Source organism: Hibiscus syriacus, unplaced genomic scaffold, assembly GCF_006381635.1.
Source record: "Hibiscus syriacus cultivar Baekdansim isolate YM2019G1 unplaced genomic scaffold, ASM638163v2 tig00112632_pilon, whole genome shotgun sequence".
Classification (NCBI taxonomy): domain Eukaryota; kingdom Viridiplantae; phylum Streptophyta; class Magnoliopsida; order Malvales; family Malvaceae; genus Hibiscus; species Hibiscus syriacus.
In genome coordinates, this window is record NW_024063371.1 from 575,753 (window position 1) to 586,626 (window position 10,874).

At 37.8% G+C, this 10,874-nt stretch overlaps 1 protein-coding gene and 1 pseudogene across 1 annotated transcript; one reads left to right on the forward strand and one right to left on the reverse strand.

Moving 5' to 3' along the window:
- Positions 1–1,534: 1,534 nt before the first annotated feature.
- Positions 1,535–4,750, forward strand: LOC120182141 (probable chlorophyll(ide) b reductase NYC1, chloroplastic). The gene is made up of 11 exons (XM_039187141.1): positions 1,535–1,683; positions 1,788–1,917; positions 2,137–2,215; positions 2,310–2,445; positions 2,622–2,696; positions 2,812–3,004; positions 3,189–3,257; positions 3,550–3,689; positions 3,819–3,941; positions 4,109–4,301; positions 4,410–4,750. Exons 1-11 carry the CDS (start codon positions 1,535–1,537, stop codon positions 4,593–4,595), a joined length of 1,473 nt encoding a protein of 490 aa, XP_039043072.1. The 3' UTR covers positions 4,596–4,750.
- A 500-nt stretch (positions 4,751–5,250) lies between these two features.
- LOC120182142 lies at positions 5,251–6,118 on the reverse strand (annotated as a pseudogene).
- Between the last annotated feature and the right edge of the window lie 4,756 nt (positions 6,119–10,874).

The window sequence follows — 10,874 nt, forward strand, 5'->3', positions numbered from 1 at the left end:
ATAAAACATTTATAAATAACATTGCGAAAATATAAATAATAAAATTACAATTAATAATAATAATGCGAAAAACATAAGTTGCATAATTATTTATTTTAATTCTCCGAATTAGAATATTCATACCACAAATGCTCAATTAGTGTATTTCGTAGAACAAAATTAGAATGTTTATTCATCTAATTTTAATGTATTTTTATCTATCTTGCAATTTAATCTATTTGAAAATATTATATTATGTTTATTATAACAAAATAAAATAAAAAACTAAAAATCATAAAAAAAATTGTAGCATTGCTACAGTAACAAGCTACATGTAGCGTAATATTGTAGCGATCTTCAAAGTAGAGTAGGAAAGTGGCACAGCGCTAGAGTAATAAAAGTAGAGATTAACTCCACTCCAGCGCAGCGCTGGAGTTGCTCTTAGGGCACTCTGTCTCCGATATTATATAAGGTAAATTATGTATTTAATATTTAAACTATCAGTTTTGATTTTTTTAGTATTTAATTTTTAATTTTTTTCAAAATAGTATTTAGTGTTTAGTTTTCGTTTTATTTTAGTATCTTACCATTAAAAACTTAACGTGTTTAGTACCTAAACTATCAGTTTTAATCCGTTTTAATACCTAAACTTTCAATTTATTTCAAAACTTTAACATTAGATTTTTAACATGGTATTAAAATGAAATAACAACTAAACATTAGTATGATTTTGAATAAATTAAAAGTTTAAATACTAAAACGAACAAAATCTAATAGTTTAAGTACTAAATAAATACTAAATAAGTAAATAAGTACTAAAACTTTAACATTCTAGTTTCTACCGAAAAGGAAAATTTCATGTTCTTGTTATTATCGGCCTAAAACATTCTACCATGATAACGTATGGTTACATCAAGACAAAGTTAGGCCTTTAAGTTTGATAAAATCCTCTTCCACGTGCAGAACTAGGCTTTTGCTTCTTCTTCTTCTTTCCCCTTTGAGCTTGAGAATTCGGTATTTGATTATTCCTTAGGGATAAAGTTGACAGTCACCGTTATCACATGTAAAAATCAATGGCTAACGGATAGAGAAACTTGGTTGCTTTGGTCCATCGTGTTAATTTTCGTAGTTATCCCACCGATAAAACCAAGAGTAATCCCAGTTCCAGTTGATTGGTTACTATTTGGAGTACGTAATACGTAATATTCAACGTGCTGAGTTAAGTGCCCAAAACCAAAAGCCTAAGACACAAGGCGTAGAAGCGTCACCTTCCTCTTTCCATGGCTACCTAACATATTTGGAGAACGACAGGCAAACACCGCCCCACAACGCCACGTTTCGTCCAAAAGTGCAGCAGATTAACGTGTGGTCATCACATTCCTCCACGTTAGACGATTCGCTTCAACTCTCTCCCCGATGTTTATTTGTTTATTACATAAAGTAAAAGGATTTGATGTATTAATAATGAGAAAAGAAAATATCTTTTCTATCCTCGTGTTCCAGTAAAGTTGGAATCGAGACATTCAATTTCTTTTAGTTCGAATCTCTTGCAGAAATGGCGCCTGTGACAAAGCTTCAGTTGTTCTCTTTCCAGAAATACCAACAGTTCTGTTTCAAGGAACAACAACGGAACAGCTGGCTTAAAGTTAAACGTGGTTGTTTTGTAAGGTTGCCCAGTCCAACTAGAAGCCGTCATGGAGGCGCGTACGCACAAAAGTGTCGGTAGTTTAGGGGAGAAGATGGCGGGGGAGTGGAAGAGAAAGAGATGGAAAGTGAGAGGAAGCTTGGGATTTTTATGGAAAATGAAGTGAAGCTGCAAAAGGGAGATTGGTTTTGGAAATCTTTGAAATCTGCTGTTTCGGGGTTAGTAAATTTGGCTCTCAATCGCAAGATGAATATGAAAATGCCGTGGCTAAAGTTGATGAAGTTTTCTCCTCGGTGAGCTTTATGTAATTATAAACCGTATTTTATTAAATGAATTTCTCTTCTTTTTTTATTATTCATGTTCAATTATTTTTAATTATGTTCTATAATTATCTTCATAATTGAGTTCATGCATGCATGTTTGCTGAGTGTCTGTCTACCATTGATTGATATGAGTTACCCAGTCAGTCAAAAGTGGATATAACCGTTGAGCTTTTCTCCCTCATAAACCAGATTGCTATGCAACTAGGAAGATATATTGTGACCATGATGAGCACCGGAGTGATTCTCTTTACTGGTTTTCAGTTGTCAGGTTAGAGCCACTGTACTTTTAGATTTTTGAATTGATTTTCTCTGCCTTTCTTCAAGGAATGACCTGTCTCTGAAAGTTCATTTTTTTTCCACAGGTGGAGACAATAAGATGAATGCATTGATTTGGTACAGCTGGGTGGGAGGGATTATCATTGGAACCATGATTGGAGCTGATATGGTTCTAGATGAACACTGTCGAGCTGGTCCGAGAAATGTTGTTATAACTGGAAGGTATGATATACAATTTCCTCATCATATTTGAATTTAGTATCTTTACTGGCTATGCCAAATCATAATTAGTTACTTAGAAACGAACTTTTAGGAGATATGTTGCTAATGGATCGATGATGCAGAGAACTTATCCATTTTGTCGGGTTTTGGTTGTGTTTTTGGCTGACCTGATTTAGCACAAGGGGATTGGGAAAAGCTCTTGCTCGAGAATTTCTTCTTTCAGGAGATCGTGTTGTTGCTGCTTCTCGCAGGTCGAGTTCAAAGTCATAATTAAGCTAGTTTATGACATTTTTATGTCGAGTTATTTTTATTTTTATCGGTATAGTTCTCGCACCAACTTTTCCTTCTTGGATCTTGTCAAGACAGTCCTGAATCTGTTGATACAACTGTCAAAGAACTCGAGGAGAACCTGAAGGAAGGTATGGTCGCTGGTGGCTCATCTAGCAAGAATCTGGTACAAGAAAAAGTGGTTGGCATAGCATGTGATGTTTGTGAAGCCGCTGATGTCGAAAAATTGGCCAACTTTGCCATCACCGAACTTGGTTCTGTTGACATTTGGGTGAGCATATTTTATTAATGTTGTGCTTATGATAATTTTGCATGACATGAGACGATTTGATGATGTCTAATGCAATTGTTGTGTGTCTGAGTAGCTGCCATGTAGTTCCTATTTGTTGGGGTTGGACAAAGAGCATTTACTTGTGTGCTAAATGTGTGATTCTGATTTCTTGTTTCATCTACAGATAAATAACGCTGGCACTAACAAAGGTTTTAGACCATTACTACAGTTCAGTGATGAAGATATTAAACATGTATCTTTGTTTGTTAAATGTGTTATTTGAGCAATTCCACCTTTTAGCATTTCAATGACACATAATCTTATTACAAACTTGTAAGCTTCATACTATATAGGAATTAGGATATTGAATTATCAGTTCCTTACATTTATCATTGCCTTATAGCTTCTGCATGTAACTAGTTGATGTAACACAGACATTTAATTCATATGCATAAACTCAGATATATAGTGGCTGAAATGGCTTTTAGTTTATGGTTAACAAGATGACAGTGTGTTGTCTCTGACTAGCTGATTTATGTGGATAGATTGTTTCAACGAATCTTGTCGGTTCTATTCTCTGCACTCGGGAAGCCATGCGTATCATGGAAAACCAGCCCAAGGGGCGACACATATTTAACATGGATGGTGCAGATTCTGGTGGATCTAGCACTCCTTTGACCGCTGTGTAGGTTCTCATCATTTGTCACTACACTTGGTTCTTTTTCTCAAGGCGGCTACTTATCGACATATCTCAAATTTCTGTAATGTTTTGAAGTTTTCAATGGTTAATGCTGATGTCTGCTCTCTTTTCTAGATATGGGTCAACCAAGTGTGGTCTTAGACAGCTTAATGCATCACTTTTGAAGGATTGCAAACGTTTTAAAGTAGGAATCCATACGGCATCTCCGGGCATGGTCCTTACAGATCTACTCTTAAGGTATGTTGGCTACGTCTCAACTTTGGTGAGGCAGCCTCTTTTATGCACGTTAATCGGCTTTCTCAGCCCATAATCTTGAGAGGTTGCAACATGGAGGATCCAATTCGTAATTTGGGACTAGTATTTGATAAATGTGTTTGTCAAATATTTGTTTTGCTTCTTTGCAATGGCTCAACCTTAAAGAACAAACAAATGTTTAACATCATTTGTGAGCTTCCCGAGACCGTTGCTAGACGTCTAGTTCCACGAATGCGGGTTGTGAAGGGAACAGGAAAGGCCATCAACTACTTGACCCCACCTCGGATACTATTGGCTTTAATAACTGCCTGGCTTCGACAAGGTCGCTGGTTCGATGAAGAGGTAATCTTCATTATCTGAGGAAAACATTTGTAGAAGCTACATTCCAGCGTTATGACAAAATAGTCTACTGCAGCTAATTTTGATTCTAATGCAAGAATGTATGTTCAGGGTAGGGCACTATATGCGGCAGAGGCAGACCGAATCAGGAACTGGGCTGAAGACCGTACTCGGTTCCCATTTACAGATGCAATGGAAATATACACACAAAACACTTGGCTGTCAGTGTTCTCACTTTCAGTTGTTTGTGCTTTCATCATCCTTTCTAGCAGCAGCAGCACATTACCCGGCACCTGAGACTTTACCATCAGAGACTACATTCATATACGAGTCAAGTTTGATGCCTGTGATTATGCAACTCACATATCATACCATTCTAAACTCTAAACCACCCATTCCGTGGTTGCTTTGCTCCTCTCACAATTTGCTCCTAGTGGGTGTAAAATCCATGATTTAAGAGAAAATAAAAGAAAAAAGATAAACAACTCGACTAACCGTTTACATATACTTGCTTATGTTTAATATAATGTTTAAGTTTTAAGCTTCCGTTATTGTATATACCGATCAACACCAAACCACGGTCATATCGGTACCGTTATCATTCATAGCAGCCCTGTTGCTTAAACTTTTAACTTGCTGTTATATAGACAATGGTTCCCATATGCCTGTCTAAATTTATTACATTGGTTTTGTAGGTATGTAAATTTCTATATGAATTTTGACAAAGTTTGTACATGCATATAATTGTATTGTTTTTACGTTTTGATTGAATGTAGAAAGCTTTAACAAAGATGAATCCCTCCCAAAATCCCAACATCTAAAACCCTAGTTGGCATTTTAGGGGTTGTTTCGTTTAATTCTTTCTAGCAGCACAAGGCTATGGGGAAGAACACTTAAGAACATGAGTAGTAGAAGAGAAATCCATGGAAACACAAAAAATGAGGCAGAAAGATCACCATCTGCCTTGGCTTCCCCCGAACCGACTTTTCCATGGAGCATTATTCTGGTGTTCGATCCATGACAAAAAGGCACAGTCTAACAAGCAGAAGATGTTAACACAAAGGAGCTGATATTTCACGGGAATGTATCGGAAATTCACAATCTGAACAATCGGCCATATACCGCCCTCCAATATCAAGGCCGGAAGAAAGTCTCTCTTCACCTCTTCCTTCACTTGAGGAACGCTTTTACCGGTGGAAAGCCCCATGTAGGAGAAAAATAAGAACAAGTCAAAGGGGCTAAAGAGAATTCTATCCATGGCTACTTTGGCAGCAACAAACTTAGCCGTCTTTGGTCGTAATTGAAACTTCAACTTTATAAATCTGTCCAACCCTTAATACCTGAACGTACAAAAGGAAACAGAGGTTGTAAGCACCAAGGAGCATACTTTTCTTGTTCCTAAGTAGCAATGTAATAATAGTTCAAACCATAATAACCCTCGCATGATTTTGATTCATTATTACATATCTCAAGAAAAACAAAAACAAAACACGAACCAGTAGTGTCCAACTGGTAAAGCCAAATCCAAATAAACTTGTGGCAGCTGCCCTTTTCCAATCAATTTTACATTCTTGCTCTGCGTCCTACCAAACGAAAACATAAAAAAATTGTGCGTTGAACAACATGAAAGAATGAAAAAGGAGGGGGGTTGCAGGGAATCGGGTGCTTACTCGACATCGGAGACGTTTCTTTGCGGTGGAATAGGTGATGTATTGAGCCCCAACATCACCAATTTCCCATAGGACACCTGAGCTGACAACTTGTGTTTTCACAGGATGAATAGACAAGCATCTCTCGTACCATTTCCATATCCTCGACATTTTTTGACGACAATAACAAGAAAGACAAAAAGAGGAAAGATAAAACAATGCAAGAAGGAAAGTTTTCTGGTTTTATTCATCATTTTTTGACGATGACATTATTAGTTAGCGAGAATGTCTCGATAAAGGAAGTATTGTCCAAAGGCTTTTTCTATATTATTAGATAATTGAAACATAGATCATGCATTTGGGCTTTTCAATACATAATAAAATCTCTGGTCTACCTTCTACCTTTCAATTCTATGCCATTTCTACTTGAAATGAATGATATTCGATTATCAAAGTATTCAGTGGTTTTTAAATTTGTTTTTATAATATATTAAAGATACATTTAAAAAGAAAATTTATATACAAATTATATATATACAGCAAAAAACAGCTAAAAACTCAAAAGGAGCAAAAGAAAAACAACCAACTATACTAACTGCCAGGCTATATAAACCTCACGTTTCACATTAATCTGTTTACCCCATAATTTCGGCTTAACCATTTCTTTTCGACCAAAAATTTCAGGGACAGTACTTACTTTCCCAGCAAAGAGCTTCTGGTTTCTCACCTTCCAAATCTCTGCAACATGGCAGTTCCATGCCAGCTTCATCACCCAGGTGCAAAGAGACTTACCCTTTAGCCTACTATACGCCCATCGAAGTTCACTCGTCCAGTCCATAATCGGCCTATCAACTTGACAAAGGATAAGAAAATCCTGTCAAACCAAGCGAGAAACCTCGCATTCAAAGAATAAATAGCCCCTAGTCTTCTCTACTATCGAACATAAGCTGCAACCACCCTCAATGGCAAGGCCAAACGAAATGAGTCTGTTCGCAACCTAATCCAACACAGACATCCAAGCAATAAGAGAATTTTTTGGGATGTATCCCGAATGCTAAACAAGACGCTCCCAAGGAACTTTTTCCTTCTTACTCCGAATCTCCTTCCAACTCATGGAAATCGAAAACAGAGTTAATAAACCCTACACAGAAGTTGCCTTGCCCCTAAGGTGCAACAATATCCTCCAAGTCTAACTGTACTGTTGAGGACAAAAGAGTGCTGGTTTTTGGCAAAAGTCCAACATTGGTTGTGTATAAGGAGGAGGGGAAATTCTTTTGTTATAAATAAAGCCCTCCTCCTCCTTAGTTAATCATCCCACAAATATAAGCCTTCTTCTATTTTAAAGGTTATTTGTATTCTTTCTCTCTTTGTAATATTTCCTCTATTAGTGAAATATTTTGGTGTTCTCTTTTATGTCTATTTAATAGCTATTGTCGGGTATAGTTGTTAATTATTGTCCTATTAAAATTACTTGTTTTGGTAGTTCTGTCTAAGAAAAGTGGGTTTTAAGAGGGACCATTGTGACCCCTCCTCTTTCCTGGGAATCTACCTTAGGGTGATTTTTAGTACAATCGTTTTCACACTAGTCACCTAGATAATAGTTTTCAAGGTGAATCTGTTATTGGTGGAAATTAACCCGAATTACACAACAATTGGTATCAGAGCTCTTGGTTTATTTTAGTATGCTCTGTGGTTGCGGCTTAGGCTGATCTTTCACATCAGAAAAATTTCCTTGGGATAATTGACATTCCGCATTGGCAGCTATTAAATAGAATTTGTAGCAAAAATGGCAGACACTTCTTCATCTTCAATTTTGGCAAGAAATGCTATGACAAATGTTAGATTTGCAGTGGAGATTTTTTATGGCACCGGTCATTTCGGCATGTGGTAAAGCGAGGTTCTAGATGTCTTATTTCAGCAGGGTCTAGACATTGCTATTGAAGGAGAGAAACCAGATGATGTTGAGGAGAAATAATGGAAGAGGATCAATAGAATGACATGTGGTACTATTCGATCGTGTCTTTCTAGAAAGCAGAAGTATGCATTTTCTAAGAAAACTTCTGCAAGTAAATTGTGGAAGGCACTGGAGGAGAAATTTTTGAAGAAAAGCGGTCAGAACAAACTCTACATGAAAAAGAGATTGTTCCGCTTCAACTATGTACCAGGTACCACTATGAATGATCACATTACTAGCTTTAATCAGCTGATGACTGATCTGATGAATATGGATGTGACTTTTGAAGACGAAGATCTGGCTCTGATGTTGATGGGATCACTTCCTGGTGAGTTTGAGTATCTTGAAACTACTATACTTCATGGGAAGGTTGATGTGTCTCTCAGTGAAGTAACTGCTGCCTTGTATAGTTATGAATTGAGAAAGAAAGACAAACAAGAAAACACAAGTGTCGAAGCAGAAACTCTTGTTGTTAGAGGTCGTTCCAAGAGTCAGAATAAAGGAAGCAGAGGGAGATCGAAGTCAAAGTCCAGATTGAGCAAAGATGAATGTGCCTTTTGTCGAGAAAAAGGGCACTGGAAGAAAGAATGTCCCAGGCTAAAGAATAAAGGCAAACCTGAAAGGGGGAAGGCTGTCTCAGAATCAAATGTGGTCGAGTATGATGATGGAGATTCAGATTTTGCATTCGCTGCTACGCCATCAACCAGCTGTTCCAGTTCATGGCTGTTAGATTCAGCTTGTAGCCACCATATGACCCCCAATAGAGAATGGTTCTTTGATTTTAAAAAACTAAAAAGTGGAATTGTCTACACAGTAAATAATTCCCCTCTTGACACACTTGGGATTGGTTCAATTCGCTTGAGGAATCAGGATGGATCAATCAAAACCTTAACAGGTATCCATTATGTACCAGATTTAATGAGAAATCTCATCTCTGTGGGAACCTTAGAGTCAAAAGGTTTAGAAGTGAGGGCAAAAGATGGGATTATGAGGATTATCTCTGGTGCACTGGTGATAATGAAGGGAATCCGAAAAAGAAACAATGTGTATTACTTTCTGGGTAGTACAATTGTTGGGACAGCAGCAGTGGCAGCTTCTACTGATGAACAGGAGTCAGAAGCAACCAGGTTATGGCATATGCGCTTGGGGCATGTTGGTGAAAAATCCTTGAAATTACTGATAGATCAAGAATTATTGAAGGGTGCTCGGGCTTGCAAATTAGCTTTTTGTGAGCATTGCATCAAAGGGAAGAAGACGAGGGTGAAATTTGGAACAACAATCCATGATACTAAAGGTATTTTGGATTATGTTCATTTAGATGTATGGGGGCCTTCCAAGACAACTTCATTGGGAGGAACACACTATTATGTCACCTTTGTTGATGATTTTTCCCGGAGAGTTTGGGTGTATCCAATGAAGACAAAGGATGAGGTGCTAGGATTTTTCCTTAAATGGAAAAAGATGATGGAGACTCAAACAGGCAAAAAAATCAAACGTCTCCGTACAGACAATGGTGGAGAGTACAAAAATGATCCATTTCTGAAAGTCTGTGAAGAGGAAGGTATTGTTAGGCACTTCACTGTCAGAGGTACACCACAACAGAATGGGGTGGCAGAGCGTATGAACCGGACATTAGTGGAGAAGGTTCGGTGTATGTTGTCTATTGCTGGGTTAGGCAAAGAATTTTGGGCTGAGGCTTTGGTCTATGCTTGTCACCTTGTCAACCGCTTACCATCGACTGCTATTGGTGGTAAAACACCATTAGAGAAATGGTTTGGAGTACCTGCTACAGATTATGATTCCTTACATGTGTTTGGTTCCACTGCATACTACCATGTTAAGGAGTCAAAGCTGGATCCAAGAGCAAAGAAGGCGATCTTTATGGGGATCACCTCTGGTGTGAAAGGCTATCGTCTTTGGTGTCCAGAAACAAAGAAAATAATCTTCAGCAGGGATGTTACCTTTGATGAATCTACCATGTTGAGAAAGGTGACTTCAGAAAAATTAGAGCAGACAGATGGAACTCCCAAACAGGTGGAGTTTGAAGGAAGCAAATTTGTCCCAACCAGTAAAGAAACTGATGTTGACTCTCCTATGGTAGAAGAAGAGTCATATGAAGAAGAGGTTCAGACCCAAGAACCTCCACAATAACATGAATCAATTGCACTCAGAAAAGGAAATAGAACCATTAGACAACCTGCTCGTTATGCTGATATGGTCTCTTTTGCATCACCAATTGCAATTGATGACGTTCCTTCCACTTTTAATGAAGCAATTCAAAGTTCAGAACATAAAAAGTGGAGGATCGCCATGAATGAAGAAATGCAATCCCTTCAAAAGAATCAGACGTGGAAACTAGCTAGTCTTCCGAAGGGAAAGAAGGCAATTGGGTGCAAGTGGGTATATGCAAAGAAATATGGATTTCCTGACAAGAATAACATCCGCTACAAAGCAAGATTGGTGGCTAAAGGCTACACTCAAACGGAGGGAGTTGATTATAATGAAGTATTTTCTCCAGTTGTAAAACATTCCTCCGTCAGAATTTTGTTGGCTTTGGTAGCGCAGTTGGATTTGGAACTAGTTCAGATGGATGTAAAAACTGCATTTTTACATGGAGACTTGGATGAGGAAATCTACATGACTCAGCCAGATGGATTCAAAGTTGCTGAAAAAGAAGAGATGGTGTGCAAATTAGAAAAATCGTTGTACGGATTGAAGCAATCTCCAAGGCAGTGGTACAAGCGATTTGACAAGTTTATGATAGGGCAGAAGTACACAAGAAGCAAATATGATCATTGTGTGTATTTACGCGAGCTAGAAGACGGATCCTATATATATCTTCTTCTTTATGTTGATGATATGCTGATAGCTTCCAGGAGTCAGACAGAAATTGCGAAACTAAAGACTCAATTGAACAGGGAGTTTGAGATGAAGGATCTTGGTGAAGCGAAGAAGATTCTAGGCATGGAGATA